Here is a 21,589-nt window from a genome sequence, read left to right as displayed (position 1 = left end):
AAGAAGTTTTCTTTTACTGACCTGCCTTCTCCATCATCTACCACTTCCTCAGTCTCCTTTTGTTTCCCACTGTGCCATCAAGCCCTACACACTTCCTACAAGTGATGCCCGTCCCTAGTCTAAACATCATCCTTCACATCCTAAAATACATACGACTTGTGAAAAGGCCTCAGATAGAGATTGACGTCAAAAAAGGGCAATGCAGCACAGAAATCAATCCTCCTGAACAGAGGTTCAAGTCAGTGCAATACCTGTCAGTGTGACAGGTGAATGACACCAGGAATTTAGGTTATCGCAGCGCCTGAATACCTTTAGGTTGTAAGTCCTCACAACTTTTCTGCAAAGGGGAACAGTGCTGATCTCTATTTTGTAGACCCATCACTGAGACAGCAAGGGTCAGATTTTTAAATGTTTGAAATTCTTCAAAATGCAGCTCGTTTTCCTGGGGAGTATTAGGTATTATTTTCCAGTTACCAACTCCCAGCTCAAATGTAGTACCTGACTAAATTTGGTGGACTGCTGTGGCCATGGCTGCTTACCAAGAGCCTCAGGTTGCTACTCATCAGGCTAGCTCCAGCCTCAAAGCAGCCTCTGCAGTGTAGCAGGACTGAACTACATCTGACTTAATACTTTATTGAGATGATCACCTCAGGTCAAGCTACTGTGCCCCCTGTGTGCTGTGCTGCAGGGGAGGCAGAGAAGACAGCGAAGACCGGCGTGGGCTTTGTTTGCTCTCAGCCATGCTGCCTTCCTGGTGTAGAGATATCTCAAGGTGCTGAGAACTTGATCAAGATCCCATTAGACGTCTTTAATAGAGCAAAGATCTACATTGCTATTTCCTGGCCTAGCGTCTTTCCTCTCTTGTGTAAACAGCAGGGTTTGCAGGTGTCTGTTTAAGCTGATACTGCGTTTGCCAGGAAAACACAAAGCCTATGAATCAGGCTTTTAAATTATAACTGTGATATGGCATGATAAGAGATGGTAGTTTAACGGGTTACCTAGCATTTCCTTCTAAATCTGTTGCTTCGTGCTGCTCAGCACAGCACAAAGGAGAGAGGAAATAGCTCCAGAGCCGGAGATGTTGCCAGCCTGAGCCAGCTGGCATAATAGCTCTGTGCCAGCCCTCCTCCAGTGTGCAGTGCTCCAGGCTGGCCAGGATCAAAGGTGAAGACGATGGGATAGACAGGAAAGGGTGTCTCCAAAGTGCATCTATTTTCTACTTTCCACTGGTCTCTGAGGAAGGATGAAAATTGAGAGAATAACTGCAGGGAATCGTGAGGTTATATGTTTCTGCTAGTCTTGTTCCAAGGCTATTTAGCCTAAAAGCTACTTTTTTATGCATGACCTAATTTCTGTTCCAAATACAGGGGTAATATATTACACATCTGCAGGTCGTTTCTAGGATCTGTGACAATATAAGGCATTGAAGCCGCCCAAGGTAAGTGGGAGTGCCAGGGGTGTATTTTGTTCCTTCCCAGCCACGGCTTGACATTGCTGTTTGCAGCATTCTTTGTTGGCAATTAACGATGAGTCCAGCAAAAGCTTGGAGCACTGATTGCCTTTTATGGTTTGGGGTCCTGAAAGTAAGGACTTCCTTTATTTCACACTGTTTAAATTGTCGCTGAACTGACTTGTAACGGAGGGAAATTCACCTGGAACCGGTGTGCTATTTACAGGAAAGTATGCATTAAATTCGTGTAAATAAAACTTTCTGATTCATCAGTAAGCTCTTTGGGTTGCTCTGCTTTTGGAAGCCATCCAGGTACAATCAAATTAAAGCATCTCATTACTTCATGTTTCACAGTCAAGCCAGAATTTAAGTACATTGGCAATATGCATGGAAATGAAGTTGTGGGGAAAGAGCTGCTAATATACCTCGCACAGTATCTGTGTTCGGAGTACCTTCTCGGGAACCCTCGCATCCAGACCTTGATTAATAACACCAGAATCCATCTCCTACCTTCACTCAACCCTGATGGGTATGAACTGGCTGCAGAAGAGGTAAAAGGCTTTTTATAAGGAAATGTTCAGGGCTTCATGTCTCTAAAATTCCCCATGGGAAAGGACAAATGGGGAGGGGAGTGTGACGTATGGGAGGGAGGGTAAATAATCGGCAGCAGAATCCCAGGCTGGTTTGGTGGTAGATTGTTTTCCAAAGATAATGTGAACGGATCTAAGAGGAAATCAGAGACATGTTTGTCATTTTTGCTGCCTGAAATGTGATGACGTGGGAATGACTGCGTTACTTTTTCACACATTTAGCACTCTCTGCTCTCAGTTCTAGAACAAAATGCCCACTGACTCACTGTAATGACTGTTTAATTATTTTATAAGGAAATATAGTTTGATACTGTGGAATAGATGTTCTTCCTCTTTTGGAAGAGGAGGTATGACAAAACGTGAATATTTTCTGTACTGTCACACTTGCATAACGGATGTCAGTTTTCAGAGATCAGCTGGTGTCTGAAGGAGACCTGTGAAAGCAAAACTTCTGTTATATGTAACCTGACATTCTTCTTCTTTTCACCTCATTTTCATCGCTAACATCATTAGCATGAAAAGAGGACCTTTCTTTTTCTGGAAAAGAGGACCTTTCTTTATCTGCATTGCTCGGGTGGTGAGCTCTGTCTGTTGTGTGAGTCTGGGGTTGTTGCAGTCTGCCTGATCCGGTCACGGAGGGTCAGCTGTATTTTCTTTTTCTCCTCCTCTAACCCACTCTGCACGCTGCTCCGTGCTGGGTAAGAAGCTGCTGTGTTCCTCTCATGAGTCACGTTACTGGTGAGTGAAATGCTTCCCGCATGCTAGTTAGTGCGTTAGTGTCCATGGGCGTAAAAAATGATTAAGAAGTGTGTCTTTTTAACAGTATAGACATTTTCAGTTTACTTCTTTTAAATCTTCCCCTTGATTAAAATGGCGTTTTAAACAATTTCCGCAAAGTGGTATTTTGAGACAGGAAGATATTCTGAGGTTGGCTTCTTTGTTACAAATCAGGGAGCTGGTTACAATGGATGGGTCATTGGACGGCAGACAGCTCAGAACTTGGACCTGAACAGAAATTTCCCTGATTTGACATCTGAGGCTTACAGAAGAGCTGGGATTCGCGGGGCCCGCCTTGACCACATCCCCATTCCACAGTCCTACTGGTGGGGTAAGGTATGAATTACAGATTTTATAAATCACATATACTACAGAGCAAGTCAGGAATTAAGAAACTGAGATTGCTTGGTCTGAAGTTATTCTCTGGTAATCAGATTTTATAAGTAGGACTAAACTGGACAGGCTCAGAATTGGCATGAAAAATCATGGTGTAAGTCTGGCCAAATAGGCAGATGTCACAAATCATTGGGAAAATTAGCAGATAATTTGGATTTTACCATTTTAGATTAAGAATAATGACTGTTAGGAAGGGGTCACAAGTGTGTAATGATTCATCATTAGTGATTTAAACTGTGGTAATGTGTTAAAGACTTTACGGATTTGGCTCTCATTGCACTAAGCGGTTTCTGCCTTGGAAAACATACAAAGGCTTCATATGAAGTTGCGTGGCATCAGCTTCCACAAAAAAAGGACGTTTGTAAAGGACTGTAACCAGCTGGAGCAATGGAAACAGCCTGGCAAGCTGCAGTGGTGCTGGAAGGGAGAGCTGCTGCTGCCTCCAGTCTGGGGGAGCGGGATGGAGGTGGCGCTGCAGGGCCTTGCACTCATCATCACTAAGTTTTGTGTTGTGTGATGTCCGGGAATGCAAATCTCAGTCCTACCTGCGTCACTGGCAGCCCAGCGGCCCCCGACACTGGCAACTCACAATGGAACTTTGGTCCCCTTGAAAGAAGAGACGCAGGAAGCCAAATCAGTAGTTCTGATATTGGGAGCTCTGCTTTTCCTCTGCTTTTAAGCTCATTTGATTCTAATTCAATTTTTATTGTTAGCACAAAGCCTCAGACAGATGGGGAACAGGTTTGTTTCAGCGGCTGGTGTATTAGCAGAAGATTGGAGAGACCATACTTCAGTTTTCTACTCTGCTGCAGGTGGTCTTGTGTGAGGCCAGGTCTAAATCCCAAAAGCATCTCTGATGCTGCCCCAGTGTTTTGGTACCCCATTTCACAGAAGTGAAATCTGGATAAAAGCGCACCACTTCCTCATGATAATGTACATAGGAAGATGCAAGTCTGTGAGAAGCTCAGTAATGCACACTGTATTAGACCACTGATTTTCAACATAACTAAGCCCAAGAAGTTTATTCTACTTTATGCATGTAATTGTATGGATCCCAGCTCATGTCACAACATTTCTACATGAGTATAAGGTCACAAGCTTAATAGTTTCTACCTTTTGACTGAATAATGACAGATAACAGTGAGCTGGTAAATGCAAGTAGAGTACCAAGCCTCAGATGGGAAAGAAGGGTTGAGAGCATGTGGAGCAGAGCCTGAGGTCAAAGGAAAACAGCTTTAATAAAAAGGGATTTTAGGAGAAAAGTCTAGAGAGAGAATAGTTTTGATTCACCCTGCTTGTGTATAGTAGTTTTCATAGCTGTACATCTAAGAACCATATGTAGATATCACTGAAAGTTCTCTTCCCCAAATGAATGGTGCATGAACAAATATGAAGAATCTCGGGAGCGGGATTAAGCCCAGCCTTGCAGATATCTGGTGTGAGACCATGTTGTTTGCAGAGGGGACCTGGGCGCTGCAGGTGTGAGCTCTGAGCGGGCTGCTCTACAGGGTCTTACCTGGTCTCCTAGCATGTTTGCTTTCCCACAGAGGACAGAGGCTTGGAGCCATCCCTGTTTTCTTTTTAGGAAACCCTCTTCCTCATCCTCTAAAGCCAGGACTTTGGCTGGGGATGCTTGTGTTTCGCAGCAGTTCTCTGAAGATGGCTCACTTTAGTCCAGTATCTGTCATCCTGTTCCCATAGAGCAGAACAAGGTTACTCAGCCAGGAACCTGCCAGCTTTTGTAACATAAATTAATGTTTACTCAGAAGATCATGCTAAATCAAAAATATATAATAAAACAACGGTCATTACAAACTTATATATGTCTCTACCTTAACTGGAAGTCGCTGTGCTATTTCGGACCCTCTTGGTCACAGCTTCTCACTGGGTTCCTGATTTGAGAGCAAGTGTTGTCTTGCTCTCCCCTTGTCAAGGTTGGCCATTCCACACAACTGCAGGTCTGTTACCTGCCAGGCTTTCTGACCCACACCAATGTATGTGCTTTCCTGGGGGGAGATGCTTACAGGGAGATGTTCCCTGTCTTAGGAACATGAACTCACAGCCGCTTATTTGAGTTCCTGCCAAGGTTGTATAGGTGTCACCAAGCACTGCCACCAGCCTGCCCACAAAGGTATGGCTGATGAGTCAATTTGTGTCTGCAACATCTCACTTACCAGACAGAGTCCTTTGTGCGGCCCTTTGCAGAATCAGCAGTGAAGGTGCCAGTCTCCTAAGAGCTCTTTCTTGGGCAGTATTGTCCCCTGAACTACATGCAGACAGGCTACAGGAGTGCCTGGCACACCTAGAAAAAGTCGTTGAAAATGCCTTTGGTTTTCCGTGGAGGCGTCCAGGAAAGCTGCTTTTGCCCCTTCAGTCTGGATGTAGTGGCTGTGCAGCAGAGTTTGAGGTATGAAGGAAAGGATGGAAATCTCCCTCCAACCATGTGCTTGCTCTCTGTGTCCAGAGGTGCAGGGTTGAAGGCCCAAGCACCACTGAGGAAGGACAAACATGGCTTTGACCCCTCTGTGCCAGTGCCCAGTGCAAGCTGTGAGCTTGTCTCACACTGGGCAGCCCAGAGTCCCCATAACTCTCTGGATTTTCTGGCTCTAACCTGCCCACTCCTTTCCTGAGTCCCGCTTCTGCCCTGGTCTTTCTGATGGTCTTTGGGATGATAGGTGGTAGGCAGCCACTTGCAGAAGTAATTTTTACAACCATGTATTTAACTTAGACGCTGTGTAACATCATAGCAGTTTATAGAGGGCTGGATGGAGACAGCCGAACATTTCTCCCGCAGTTATCCCCACTGCTGTGCCCAGCTCTGCCCCAACTGCAGTGTGCTGGTCACCCAAGGGTGTCTGTCACCACAGACGATGGACCAGGAAGCCTTGGCACACAAACATCCTCTGTCTGAGCTCTGCCTCAGTGGGTACAGACCCAGGGTTATAAATACGTCCCTTCTCCTGCAAACCTTTTCTTGTTTTTGAAGAAGAAGTTGAAATAAGTTGACGGTCCAATGTTTCATTCCTCAGAGCACCAAACTTCAGAGAACCTCTAGATGCTCTCCTGACCCCAAAGTGGGTCCTGACATAAGCACCCAAAGCACCTCCAAATCCATGTGCTTTGCAGAACAAATGAGGGAACTAATTTCCCTGTGACCTGGATGGCACCACAAAATCTCCTTGATGACTGCAGTTTCACATGGTTCAGAAACCTGGCAGTAAGCGTTCTGTGAAGCCTTACGACCCTCTCCTCCACCGGTGGTATCACAGGGCAGCCAAATCAGCTCTCCCATAACGAGCTTCAATTTTGTCAGGCAGCTGAACCCGTGGCTCTTACAGCAGTCGGCCTTGTGCACGTGAAAGCATTAGATTGGATGTTTCAACACCAGCCTCTCAGCTCTCATTTCCTTAATAGTGTTTATTACCTGCCTTATTAAAGTAATTATCTGAGCATTGCAGGGCATTGTATAAAGATCAGAAAATGGAAAGTGAGTTCTCAGCCAATCCCATAAACTCAGGAGATCTCCTGCCTCCCCGTAACCCTTGCCGTACAGCGCGTTTTGTTCCCCGCTATCATGAATTACCGTAATAAGTGGTCTGAGGGCTCAGACTGAGAGACTTCGGGCTTCATCTGAAATGAAGTCTGTTAAATTGGCTTGATTCAAGCAGAATTTGGAAGTCTGTGCCAGTGGAGGCTGGCATAGTCTTTAGGAAAATGAGTCTGGTTGCTTCTAAAAGGGAAAAAAGAAATCTTTGAAAGCCATGGAGACAGTGACTAATTGCAGTATAATTGACAGAAATGAGATTCAGGTTTAAAAGGGGTAGTGGCCATTCCCTGTACTTATGCAGAAATAATTTAGCTGTTTTCTAATTGTGCCCCGAATTGTTCTTGTGAGATGGATACTTTAAAATTGATCTCCTCTGACTAAAAAGCAAGAGCCCTGATGAAAAAAAAAAAAAAAATCTAAACCCACGTTAAAGGAAAAGTCTATGAATAGTCAAAGGCCAGAGTGACACAGATAGCATCTGATATCATCCGGTGAAGCTGAACCAGGATGTGCACATTTCAAAGCCTTAATCACTGTACGTGATGTCACTGAAATGCTATTAGGATAAAAATAGTGACATTGAAACTCCTCATTTTCCACAACATTCGCTTCAATAAGACGTTGCCTGTGTGACACAGCAGTGCCTCATGGCTCATGCAGGTACCTAGTGAGCAAGTTGGCTAATCAGGGGGACTGAATTTAGGAGCTCTCTCAAGAAAACTGCATTTTGCTTTTGCCCACTGAATTGCAGAAGCAAATCAAAAGTCTTATTGAGGCCCAAGACTGCTGTTTGAAAGCAGGGCTGACGCTGGCGTGAGGCATGCCCTCTCTGCCTGGCCAGCGGGAGCAGGGGCAGCTGCAGGCCGGGCAGGGAGCTGCTGAGATTTTGGGGCAGCATCCTCCTGGGGGGTGCTGGTGCGGCGGGGCTCGGAGGGTGCGGGCACTGCCAGTTCCTCAGCCACCCTGTGAACCCCCAGGGCAGGCAGTGTCGCTCGCAGCCTCTTAGACGTCACCTGGGGTCTTCTGCTCTTCAGAAGAGGTGGGCTCAAAGGGTGAACAAAGCACTTTCAGGGTTCAGGTGAGAGTGGCTGGTTCAGTCCCAAATTCCCATGGGATAAAAGTCATTATTAGACCATCCCATGGGACTGTACAAAGAACAGAAAAGCAAATACTTAGACCGTCGCCAGTAATGTTCTTTGGGCACTGCCAGGTTCCTTGTCACGAAGCCTGGTGAGCTGTTTTCTTCTCCCACCTCTGTTGTGTGAGTGGGTTTGTGAGACTGCAAAAAGTGCAGAGCATTTTTCCTTTCCTTTCGCAGTGCCCTTTATCTGCCTTTAAAAAAGAAAGTTTTTCAAGTCATGCTTTTCCTGGAAACTCTTTGTCCAATCTTCCCAATTATGCAAAAAAAAACCCCTTGGTTGGGTTTTTGGTGTGCAAAGTGCATTCTCTGTGTTCCTGAGTTGGTCAGACTTTACCCATTACATCTCATCTTGCATTTAAGTTGCCTCTTTATGACACCGAGGTTGAAAGGGTTGCAACACAGAGATTCAGAGGCTGCCACTAGGTGGATAGATAAAATGGGCCTGGCCTGTTTCTTCTGAGGACAAGTGGCACAATCTGACTTGTGTCCATATGCTAACCGCAAACTACGTTACAGCAGTGGGAACCCCCAGGTTCCTGTTTCTTCCCAAGGACAGCCTTTTCAAATAGCACGTCTGCAGTGGCTGGAGGCAGTAGTTCAGCTCAACGACTACAGAATGGCATTTTAAGGAAAGCTGAAAACTAGGAGGACTCAGTTAACAACTATGGCATCTGAAGGGAGGTGGCCTCCTGCCTAGGTCAGGAATAGGCAGGGTCATACCTCCTTAAATCATTCCAGATAAAACTGTATTTAGACATGGTTTTTCCCCGGGACCCTTTGTTTTCTACCTCATTGCTGGAGCTGTAATACCTCCATGGTGCACCTTTGCCTCACAGTGGTGTTCTCTGCTCCATGCCTAAGTTTGTGCTACCCGCTACATCCCCAAAGCTGTGATTTTCCAATAGCAGAATAGGGACTGTTCCAAATAAAACAGGAATCGCTATTATTGCAACCCTAATGTACAAGTCTTTAGGTTGGTTGGTCGGTTTGGGAGTTTTTTGTCTGTTTGTTTTGTTGTTTTTTTTCCTGCACATTGCTGACTTGAGTCACCGTTCCTAGCCGTTAGCCACTCTGGGATCCCGGCTGGATGATTTTCTAACGGCTGATGGAATCAAAGCAAAGGGTGATATGCAACATTAGCAGCCCTATATAGAAGCTGGACTAAGTCCATCACAAGACATCTTGCTTAATTTTTTAAAACCTGCGTATCTGCACTTGTACAAAGCAGAGTCTGGATTAGCAGCCTCTGCCTTCACCCACTTCTCCCCTGGTAACTTCACAAGCTGCAGGGAAAAGAACCTCAGCTCCTCCAAGGTCACCGGCGTGTGTCTGGGCTTGCAGAGACCGGCCACCAGATGACACTGTTACCCCTAAGAATTAACTACCAGAGGCGCAGGTCGGTGAAGTTACTCCTCGGAAAAAGGAGGATGAAGGAGCCTCTAGCATGCCGGGGGGGCAGGGGGGGCTGAGCATCTTTGGGAGTCTGGTGCCCACTCCCTTGGCAGCTCTTACTGGGCATGGACTGTGAGAAAGACAAATTTTGTGGCTTATCTGCAGCAGTTCACTGCAGGTAAACTGCAGTCATTACCGTGCTTTATATACATTAGTTTTCATTTATTTGCAGCTGAACCTGGACCAAAGGATAACAAATAAGACAACGTATTTCCAACAAGTGCTGAGAGTTACAAATCGATCCCCATATTCCGATTTATTCACCCAAGTCAGTCCTGCTGATTCAGAAATGCAATTAGATAAGTTTGTTTTGCAAGTAGTGGTGCAACACCACAGTTTTTCAAGCCTAAAATCCTGCCATCATCACTTTGAACTGCTGAAAATGTCACTGTAATATAAAGTCATTTTTCTGTCAAAGTTTCTTTTTTTTTTTTTTCCAGTTTTTCCACAGAGAACAGTGTGTCTCATCTGTTCACTGGAGCAAATTGACACTCTCTCCCCATTAAACTTTGGGATGGAAGACCCAAAGAGTCTCAGCATTCTGCTTTCTGATGCACTCCCTTCTCTGCTGGGCTTCATCCTGCCTGGGATCAAATCCCTTCAGAGGTGCACGACCACTCACAGCTTTTTTTTTTTTTTCTCTGATATATCAGGTGGCCCCTGAGACGAAAGCTGTCATGAAGTGGTTGAGGTCAATCCCTTTCGTGCTCTCTGCCAGCCTCCATGGGGGTGAGCTGGTTGTGACCTATCCTTATGACTATTCGAGGCATCCTATGGAAGAAAAAATGTTCTCACCTACACCTGATGAGAAGGTAATATTGGTTTTGTGGGGAGACCATATCAGTGTGGTTTCCACGTGTGGAACTATGGAAACTTTTAAAAAGTAGCAAACTTCGAATTATCTAGCTTGTATATGTGTATGTATATGCATGTATGTATGAAATATGTAATAAATCACATGTTTATATATATAATGCATGCATATATACATATATATAATATGATTTATACCCTTATTTAATGTGCTTTCAAATATAGGATCGTTTACACACTGTCAGCTTGATCTGTAAAGATTTACCCATGTTTTGTGAGGCCAAACGCGATTTCACAAGGCACAGGTTAGGAAGAGCCAGGATTTCACTATTTAAAGGATGAAGGCTATAATATTTTTACCACTGATTTCCAGAAGAAAAGCCTGACCAGCTGTGTTATTTTCTGTTGAAATCTGTAGGAAAAAAAAAAAAAAGACTGGCTGCCATATGGTGGCAGCCTTGTAACATTTATTCCAGGTCAGATGAACAGGAATGGTTTTTCCCTCTCTGTCCCTAGAAAGTTCCCCATTTGGGACTCACCGTAAATCTTCTGTGAAATTTTTTGCCATCTTTCCTATTTCCCTTTGGTTTCCTCAATCTAGTATTCATTGCCGACATGCCCACTAGGAGAACAGCTAGTTTTTCAACCTTCCAGCGTATGTTAAAAATGTCCCTGGTCTCTTAAAAACAAAACAAAACAAAACAAAAAAAAAAACCCGGCTCTTTATATAACAGCCAGCAGCTGAAAATAGTCAGAAGTTGATCTTTGACTTGAAGCATCCGTTGTCTTTGAGAAGATATCTCTTCTAGAGTGACAGTTCTCAACAGCACCTACTAAATATTTAAATATTTATAACTATTAAACATTTTCTGTATCAGTCCATTTTTTTCTGAGCTGTACAATACCTACTGGCTACACGTGTGTGATGATGATTTGGCAGTAAAATCGACCAGGCACTGCACACTAGAAAGCCCATGTAAGAAATGTCTGGTGGGTGGTAATCAAAGCTACAGAAGCTTTTGGTGAGGACTAGGGGAAATCGTAAACCTCTGCACTTATATCCCATCACCTGGGCTAGGGCTATTCTGATTTACACGTAGATGGTGGAGGAATGGTGGAGGAATATGGCCATGTGTGCCTTATCAAGCAGTTCGCCTGTGGGATGGAAGGACAGCAGTCCTTCCATCATCCCCAGCCAGGGACAGCACATGAGTTTTGAGAGAAATGACGCAGTCACACATACAAAGCGCTCCATCCCAATGCAGTGCACAGCTGGGCAAGCCCTAATGGCATCCCTGCTTTGAGACAGCGTGAGACAGAGGTCCTTACACCACTGGCTTCTGCATAGTCAATGGCTGCAAAGCCTGGGAGGATAGCTACAAAATTGGAAGCTTCAAACACAGGGGAGGGTTGGGGTTGTCCTCAATTAAAACCAATTTTTCAAATGAGTTAGCACAGCAACCTTAACACCACTACCAGTATCACTTTAGATTTTTCCCAGAAAGTTACAAAACCTGTACCTGTGAAGTGACCTGCATTTAAGTCATGTCACCTGCAGCTGCTGCTGCCGGGGAACCTGCATCCTGAAACACAGCAGCTTGTTGTAGCTGCCATACGTTAGCCATAAGCCTTGTTCTGACCTGTCAAATTTGCCTTGCAAGGCAATTTTGCACCCTTGGCTGCAGCCCAGGGTGAGATGCTGCGGTGCTGATAATGGCCAGAAATTAAAAAGTGAGATTCTGCAAAGTATATTCAAACCAGGTCGCCCTGTCTGAAAATGCATCTGGGTGCTGCCACCTCCCTGTGACCCTCACGGTCTGTGTATGGTAGCACAAGGATCCTCTTGGCACTTGCTCCAAGAGACAGTGGATTTCAAGCCTCTTTAGCCTGCATCACAGCCTGGGCTGGTACCTGCTGAGACCATGTCCTTACGTGCACATTCTTGCATCTGGTTCAGCCCACCTAATCCAGAACTTTCCCATTTTTTGGCTTTTGTGGAGATGGATGTTGCTTTGTGTTGCACAAGAAGTTCCACTGATGCCTCCAGATGCAGGAAAGATGCTCACCAGAGCAGCAAGGTGCACACCAAGTCAAGTTCACTCCTTGGGTGAACGGAAACTCTCCCTTCCCTCCTCCTGAAAAAGACCAGCCTGTGGCAGTCAGTGGGATAAAAGCACTGGCCAAGGCGACAGCACTGACCTCATCTTACCAAATGAAGCATGACACTTCCAGAGTCACAAGGATTCCTCTGTGTTTTTTCCCTTTCTTTTTCACTGTATTACACCTAAATGTCTAAGGTTTTGGGGGGTCTGTGTCTAGTCATACATTAGCTGCTATGTGATAATAAATGTATTGCTAACCAAGCACATCTTAACTCTTTTTGTTAAATCAAGTTCACTCGATTTTGGATTTCTCATTTTCTCTTCTTGCTACCACCCCTCTTTCTTCCCTTGCACTGCTGGCCAGGCAAAAGCCTTCTGCCTCTTGGTGTGAAACAAGAGAAGAAAGATTTGGTCACTGCAAATAAAACATCTGCAAATGACTTTGGGCAAGGTGAGGAACATACTCTGAAGTCACATAGGCACCTTCAAAACTTTCAGCAAGTATCTTCCACAGAAGGTTCAGAACTGGGACCCAAATTCCTGTAGAAATTAAAGATATTGGGCCTGGTTCTTCTTACCATATTTAATCAACATCCATTTCTTTCCAGCAGAACCTTGAAGGACACTTAACTGTCCAGACTGAGCAATACTTAGACACATAGAAACTCGAGGGAGATGCAAAAGCATTTTATATTAAGTCAGGATTTTCAGTGTCTGGTCACCAGAAGTGTTTTGGTAAATTGTCCTTACATTTACCTACCACTCTCTTTCCACCTTTCATTGGTCACCTACCTGATCCCGTAATTGGCTCAGCTTTGTGAATATTAGAAATATTCATAAATATTAGGTCAAAGTTGTGTGCTTGGTCATTTTGATATTTATCCTTGCTGATAGCTTCAAGAATAAAGTTTTAGGATCACTTCTAAAAGCAGGATTTCAGCCACCCAACTTCTTGCACATGTTGTCTTAAGCAATATGCAACGAAACTTATGATACTGAGTAGTAGGACCAAGCAGCATCTGATAATTGCTGTCTTTTCAATGTAGACATCTGAAATTGTAGCTTTTGTAGATGAGGATCAAATAAATAAAAAGGAGAGGGGGGCATTTCTGTACAAAGTTGGAATAACCATTGGAGGAAAATGGCAGGAACCTCATTCAAAGAAATGGTTTCTGCAGATCACTGCTGTGTCTTCTGTCTTCATCACTTGTACCTGTCACTTTTCCTTTCTGGGTGGTGACTCCTCTGCTCTTCATCAGTATCAACACTCTTAGGAAATCAGTGGTGACATCCTCCATCACCATATCCTATCCCTCACTTTTTAGGAATGGTTTCTGCCCCACAAAGAAGCAACTGTCATTGAGATCAAACTGGCAGGTTGTCCTGTGTGAGTGATAAGCGCAGAGCAAATTGACACGGTCTATTTTAAACAGCAGCAGCCAATGCAAAGATCTGGCTGGGCTGAGGCTGGTGTAGGCAGTTTTGAAAGGGTAAAAATAGCAAGAGCTGAAACATAATGGGGAGAGCTAATTTCAGTTTTAAAACCTGGGGCTTGAAGTACGGCCAAACAAGCCCCCTACGCCTGCCCCAGATGATAGGTTGAAGCCAAGTATCACAAAATCCACCGGTATTTAACGTTACCTCTGGCTAAATGTATTGGATGGCAGAGGAGGACCTTGGAGAAGACAGGTGAAAACTTGCTGGCAGAATATCCTTGCAGGGAGGTTCACCCGCTCCATCAGCCTCGAGGATGCAAGATGGCTATTGTCTGGGCTCACAGCAGCACCAGTTATGAGCAGCAATGACAGCGTTTACAGTTTGTAAAAGAAAATGTATTTCAACCCCTTTCGTTACAGATGTTTAAAATGCTGGCTAAAGCCTATGCAGATGCACATCCAGTCATCTCGGACCGCTCTGAACTTCGTTGCGGTGGAAATTTTGTAAAACGCGGAGGTATTATAAATGGTGCTGAGTGGTACAGCTTCACTGGAGGTAAAACCACTTTACCATCATATCAAGTGAGGTAAAACCTCTATGCGACCTTTATGAGACACATGGGTTTGAAAGAAACATTTTTATTCACTTCAGTTTGCTTTAGGTCAGACTCCAGCAAAAAGTAACTTGTACTGGATATAAGTAGCAAAATGTATGTTGGTAACATTTATATTCAGGTACCATGGGATGTATTCAGCCCTGATATGACCCGAGTAAAGTTAACAAGTTATACGAGGGTCAACTTTGTTATTGCACAAAGTATCATTCTAGTTTTAAAATCTGAAACATAGAAATAAATGCTTAATGCTGTGCTCTCCTTCCTTGGCGGCATGAATTTGAATCCATCCTGCAGACTATGCAAGTGCAGTTTATTTAAACTCTTTTTCAGGAAAAACTACAGCAGAGACAAACATCGCATGCATTTGTGCTTAGGTTGCTAATTTGTTTTCCCCAACAATAGTATTTAGTTTTCTTCAGGATTACTGAAATACTGGCATGGATGAAATATCAGCGCTCACAAAATTTTCAGCAGTGCTTCAGTCGTGTGTTCAAATAGGACTCAGCTGGATCCCCAAATAATTATGTTGAAACTAGGCATTTAGAGAGCTTTGGGGCATGAGCGAGAATTAAGGTTAAATATATTTGGCCTACATTCTTCTGAAAATTATATCCAGTGTCCTTTGTACAGAAACAGTTTTGAACATACTAATGGCAAAAGGTCATCTCTTTGCTGGTGACCCTTGGCAATCACCTCTGATACAGCCGATTATCCAATTACCATGATTAACCAATCCTTATCTCTCTATCGCTACTTCTTGGTCAGGTGAATAAGAATTTAAAATGATGCTTTTTCGCCTGAAAGAAGTGTCATTGTCATTAGTCAATTCGTAGCTGAAACAAGTTGTAGAATTTTGAATGTGTTGATTACTTTTTACATATTGGCCATGCACACTCTTTACAACATATCAATCCACACCCACAGGGACTGCCTTCAGCAGACCGCAACAGCAACGCTCCAGTTGAGGGTTAAATGGCTTGTTCACGATCTGTCCTTTTTCTTTTTAAACCTGTAGGTATGGCGGATTTTAATTACCTTCACACAAATTGCTTTGAAGTTACTGTGGAGGTAGGATGCGAAAAGTTTCCTTTGGAGGAAGAACTGTTTACAATCTGGCATGAAAACAGAGATGCCCTTCTGAATTACATGGAAATGGTACGGCTCTGCTTTTACAGACCTTTGTGCTTACAGGCTTTTTACTTCGTTCTTTGTCAATATTCGTTTCTTTACTATTTCCCCATTTAGTTATCCAGATGGCACCGAACCAACTATCACACTCCACAAGGGGCCCCGGTGCCTCAGTTTGTCTAGCAGACGCACAGATAATATTTTGCCTCTATTGCAGGAAGGATGGAGATTGAGGACTGCAAAGGCCTTGAAAATAATGCAAAAGGAAATTGTCCGTAAATACTTTGTGCAACGTTACAAATCAACTGTCCAAAATTTAATGCTAGAGAAAGCCCACATGTTCGGCAAAATATGAATCGTAGAAACATTTAGGTTGGAAAAGACTTTTGAGATCAGCTTTTCTCTTGAAGTATAAACCAACAAGATCTGCTTTCCAGAGAGCTTCTTGGAACTTCTTCCTTTCCATATTCCATGTTTGTGGCCCAAACCCTACTGCACAGCAGCAGGAGATTTAGATCCAGCTGAAATGAGGCGGTTCTAAGTGTCTCGCTAGAAATGCTGTTTCCACACTTTTCAGCTTGATTTCTTGGTCAAAGTAGTTAAAAAACATCTGAAGCCTGATCTTCTAAAGGAACAACCGTATGTCTGTGAGCATTAAAACATGCCATTTAAAAGTCATTTTTAATAAGAAGTTTAAGCTCAGCAAAAACAAATACCTCCCTGACAATAAGTAAGTGAACACAGAAGCAGAAGTTGCTCATCTTTCTCTCGGCCATTAGTAGATTAGCTTTCTGTCATGCCTTATTTTGATAGAGTATGCAGTAATTTAAAATTGTTAGGAGTGTTTTTATGGCCTTTCTAAGCAACCTCTTGCTACTTGTGGTAAGTATTATCATTCAATAAAGTCTACAGTACAGACCACCAAACTCATTTCATTTTACAGCTGTCTGATGAAAATGAGTTTTAGTGAATCCAAATGGAGCTGGGTTAAATCCATATATATTGCAGTTGAAGTCTTCAAGATGTAAAGATTTTTATAGTGTGAGATACTGTAGAAGTCTATGCTGGAAAAGCTTTTTGAGTAAATGCAGGACAGTAAGCAAAACAACTTTGGAGATAAGGATGACTGAATTACTCCCGATAAGGATTAAGTCTGCCATAACCAATTCAAACTTTTCTTATTCTGATATATACCAGGCTGTTTGGTGTGTGTACAAATGTACTTGGCTTAACACGCAGAAGTAGAGTTCGTTTTCATAAACGCCGATCTCTTCTCCCCGTCAGAATTGATAACAAAACCCTCTCCCGAACTTATGTGGCACAGATTTGAGGCAAAACCCAAACCAGTATATTTACTAAAGCAAAACAAATCAATATTGTTAAAGACATTTCAATTCTGACATTTTTATCCCGTCATGTTGTAATTGCAAAATTATTACTGAAGTTGGATGAGGTCATACTACTTTGAGTATGTCTACACTGTAAATTAAATTTGGGTCTGAGATGACTCTTCTGACCAGATTTACCCACTATCCATATGATAAATCCTCAAGTCCATGCTGAAAAGCAAATTGCAGTGCTTCATCATAATAGTTCTTAAGGAACAGTTTTCAAGTCCTTATACTGAGTCATTCCTAAACCCTCCAGTGAATAGCTCCACTCAGTACGGAACAGCTATTTAACAAGAGCAGTGACAACACAGCCTCACCTTAAATAAGAACTAGATGAAGACTTTTTATTTTCCCATCTTTCTATTAAGAATTATTGTAAAGTTGGATATTTTAATGTTTGTTTTTAACATTTCTATATTCCAACAGAAAAGGAAATATATTTTTTCTACTGTTTTGATGCCTTGTTCTTTATTTCTATTCTTTTTTTGTGACAAAGGATAGTGGGGAGGGAAAAATGAGAGGAAGAGAAAGAAGGGTGGGGGGAAAAGAAGTAAAGAACAGTTCAAGCCGATCATAGGAGTTCAGGGGGAAAATTGAAATGGCATTACATTTCATTTAAAATGGTCATATAGAACTTCCAATAGAATTTTTTTTCACTTCAGAATGTTGCAAAAAAAGAACCTTAAGAGGTTTAATGTTTAAATACTTGGATTTTTTTCCGTTTTGTTTTGTTGCACTTCAAATATTGTGAGCTGTTTGTGCACCCCCTTGTATGACAGAATTCACTTCGCTCTTCAGTTTGTCACCGAGCACGTTTCTCATCAGCTCAAGCAGCTGGGTTCTGTGCTTGTAGAGAAGGGAAAAGGGATATTGTACACACTGCTATCATGACATTCTGACATGCAGTGAAGTGTAAGCAGCAGAGCGATGATGAGTCCCAAGTAGCTAAAGAATTCCTTCACCTATTCCTATTCATTGGTATTAAATAAGAATATTAACAAATCAATACTTTTATTTAATATTATATATCTATTAATGTGCATCAATGTATTTGAGAATTATTAAAAAATATTGTGTTAAAGATTGTACATTAAATAATACTAATATAGAGGTATCTATCTTATTTTATTCTTATGCTTCTGCTCTACTTTAAATTAGTAACAGTGTGTCTGTCACAGGACGGTTGTTCAGTTGTTGTTCTTTATCTCTGAGCAGTTTGGGACCCTTTAGATGCAGTGAAAGAAAATGAAAACTATATATTTTAACTAATACTAAAGACCTGGTTTATTGATGTAACCTGCATGAATTGATTCTACTGCCAGGATGGAAGTGGATTGTTTGATAGGTGGTCCTGTCTGAAAGCTAATAATTCTGCTTGATTCTGATTTATTTCACACATCTTTTAGTGCTGCACTTTGAATAGATTAAAGGGCCATTGCTCCATGCTAAATTAATGTCACTCTTAACACCAGCGATGCCTTCTCATTGTGTATAGAGCATCAGATTGTTTTTTAAAGCCTTAACTTTTCATTTCTTTTTGGTTCCGGGTCTAGGGCAGACACTCAGTAACAGTCTTTTAAATACTGCCGTCAGATCGTGAAGTGCCAGTGATCTGTGCAGAGAAGGGAAAGACACTCAATGCAGAGCCACATATGTAGCCCCAAAAAGCTCCTGTTCAGTTATCCCTTTCCCTCAGCCCCCTTGGAGCTCCCAAAACAGAGGATGTGATTTGAAGGGGCATTAGTGCCTAAAAGCCTCTATAATGGGTTGAATCTCTTGAAAGTTGTTTTCTCTCTACAGAGGTTTCCTTGTAGAAGATGAGGAGGTGGTACTGTAATAAATGACTCCCATCTAACTTTGCTTTGCTTTGCCAGGTTCATCGGGGGATAAAAGGAATTGTGTCCGATAAGTTCGGCAACCCAATAAAAAATGCTCGTATTTCAGTCAGGGGCATCCAGCATGATGTCACCACAGGTAATATCTTTAGTTTGAACTCTTTCCTGGGGCAGGGTGAAAGCACTGAGAGCTTAACCTGCAAAAGTCTTGTCATATTCGAAGGAAATGGCACCTTAATGGAGAACTGAAGGCTCCGCTGTGGGTTTGTTTCTAGAATAACGGGAGAGAAGACACGTCTGTTGAGTCTGTCATATCTCTGGGATGACACAGTCCTTGCTGTTAAAAAAATTCCGCCTGGAACTGTCTGCTATCCATCAACCCCAATGTCTCTTTAATGAGATTCAGAAATCAACCTTTATGTTCCATGTTTGGGGGAATATGGCAGTAGCCCCGTTTAGGGGCTATAACTCGGCACGTGGAGGTGTGGAGACCTCATGGAATAAGTTAGTTGAAATATTGTGAGCATGAGATGTTGACATTAGAGTAGGATCCACACTGACTTTAACAACTGGAATAACTGCAGTGATTGAAAGCCAGGCAATATTTTTGGTTCGTTTAGAAGAGCATAAATATATGCAATTTTTGGACAGCATTTATATCAAATGCAAAAAACCAGAACATTGAATTAGGTTCACTTCATACCTGTCACCAGCTGGTAAACATGTATTGAGGCATATGCAACTGTTAATTTTCACAGTTATAAAGTTCTGAGCTTTTAGGCTCTCCCTGAAATCAATGCTCTCATTTTATTATTGATTTCAGTGAGAACAGGGTAGGCCATAGGAGTGCAAAATAGAAGACATGAATGGTAACATTTTGCTCTAATGATAGTTGTTGAATCAATTCAGAAAGCCAGAATGGTTTATAATGTAGTGGACGCTTTCCAGCTTTCAAAAAAAACTAACATTAGAGGGGATACAATAGTGGAGATGATGCAGATTCTTGAGGCTGGTGGGAGACTCTGGCATGAATTAGGGTCTTTTTCAAACTTCTTCCCAGACAATGGCTTTCCATTGGCAGTGGACCTTTAAAGAATTAAGAATTAAATAAAAAATGTGTTTACATTGAAGGAAAAAGGAGTATTTGTTCTTGAGTTAGGTGGGGTTAAGAATGTCATACGATTAAAATGTCTTTCCATTTCAGCGCTAAAAAAGACTGAGGAATTCCCTGAGAAAATAGCATTAGCGCTATATTTACTGAGTTGAGAAACTTACCATTCAAAATAAAGGGAATATAAAATGAAGAATAAATACTCTGTTTTAAAACTCCCTGCTTTTGCCTGCAGGCTCTAACCTTCAGCTGGAGGAAATTTACACCCGTTTTACACACTAATGGCAATTTATACCAGCTGCAGCTCCGACTCCATAGTCTTGTGTGCTATAACGTCTGTGAAGTAATCGAATGTAATGTAATAAAAGCAGGGAATAAAAGCTAAGAAGCTCCTTAGACATGAAATATATGTATATATGTGTATATATAGAGTAGCCTGGATTCTGCTTTCACTTTCTTAAGTTTCACGTAGTTCTAAATTCATTTGATTTCTTTGGAATTATTCCTTGTACCCCTGGGAAAGCAGCATGAAGGAAAGCTTCCCTTTCCTGCGATACAGGCACAGCAGTTACTGACATTTTGTGCGTGAGTTTTACTCCATTAGCTCCCAAAGGCCAGATTTTCACCGGTGGAGTCTCTTTTTGTCATTCAAGAGTTTGCATCTGACATTCTTTCAAAATACAAATCAAAATCTGAGGTCCTCTCCAAACCCGCCCCCTAAACGCTTGTGCTACCTGTGCACGCGTGTGTATAGGAGTACGTTAAACATAAAGGGTGCAAGACTATAAACTAAGCTCAGTTTTGTTGTGCCTTTACCTTTCCTAAGCTGCTGATGGAGACTACTGGCGACTCCTGCCTCCAGGGACGTACATCATCAGCGCCCAAGCAGCGGGATACAGCCGGGTGATGAAGAGGGTCACCCTTCCTGCCAAGATGAAGCGGGCTGGGCGAGTCGACTTCGTATTGCGCCCTGTCGAGGCTTGGCCCAACAAGCTCCTCCGCCGGTCGATGGAAGACATGTACGACCCGAACGACCCGCTGGAACTTTTTGACCCTCACGCCCAACGCGGGCAGCCCGAGGCTCGAGGGGGGTCACCGCCGGGCAGGGAGAAGCCCTGGTGGTGGTCTTACTTCAGCTCTCTAGACCTGCACAAACCTCTGTGGCTGCTCAAGCAGCGCTGAAGGGTGTCCCGGGGCTCCGCTCACCTGGCTCTGCTGCCCTTCCACCCGACTCCTGACGCCCTCACTGCTCTTGGCAATATTTAAATCTGTTCCTTTTGAAAATACCATGTTAATTCAGGCGTGCTTACTTCTTTTGTTTTCTCTTCACACACAACTGAGTATGTTCAAGTGGTTTTATATATTAAAAACAATGGTGCACACCCATTCAAAGGCCAGGTTTTATGTAGTTTTTTTCTTGGTAGTGCTCTGTACTTCTGCCCATGTAGTTAATCATCACATTCATTATTTATTAGGTTCTAAGTACCTGCAGGAAAGTATTCCTTTAATGCATTTTTGTACATGTCTTAACACATTAATGACTGTATACTAAAAAAAAACTTTCAGAAACATTCAGAAAACTCTTTTCTTTCCTCTTTTTACATTATTTTAGCGTATTAAGTTCAATTCATTAACTCTTCTAACACAGCTCACAAAGATTTTTTAAAATCCATTATGTGATATTGGCATTGATTTCAGACAGAAAAATAAAATCATTAGGAATTAGGAATTAGAAAATAAATCTGCATCTGAGTAAGAAACATGTTCAGTAGGATGCGCTGCTCATAGGCAGGTCAGTACCAA

General features: G+C 42.7%; 1 protein-coding gene across 1 annotated transcript in view; it reads left to right on the top strand.

The window, feature by feature from the left end:
* The window catches only part of CPZ (carboxypeptidase Z), a gene marked incomplete at both ends in the record, with an annotated part of 36,465 nt that extends 15,497 nt beyond the window's left edge, over nt 1-20,968 (top strand). Inside the window, 7 exons of the mRNA XM_082483134.1 lie at nt 1,805-2,001; nt 2,992-3,153; nt 10,007-10,165; nt 14,125-14,260; nt 15,337-15,476; nt 18,715-18,814; nt 20,613-20,968. Coding sequence (XP_082339260.1) covers nt 1,805-2,001; nt 2,992-3,153; nt 10,007-10,165; nt 14,125-14,260; nt 15,337-15,476; nt 18,715-18,814; nt 20,613-20,968 — 1,250 coding nt within the window. The remainder of the gene's footprint in view (nt 1-1,804; nt 2,002-2,991; nt 3,154-10,006; nt 10,166-14,124; nt 14,261-15,336; nt 15,477-18,714; nt 18,815-20,612) is intronic.
* Between the last annotated feature and the right edge of the window lie 621 nt (nt 20,969-21,589).

Source organism: Vanellus vanellus (assembly GCF_965231255.1).
Source record: "Vanellus vanellus genome assembly, chromosome: 4".
Classification (NCBI taxonomy): Eukaryota; Metazoa; Chordata; class Aves; order Charadriiformes; family Charadriidae; genus Vanellus; species Vanellus vanellus.
The sequence above is the reverse complement of the archived record's forward strand: the minus strand, read 5'-3'. Positions and strand labels throughout refer to the sequence as shown.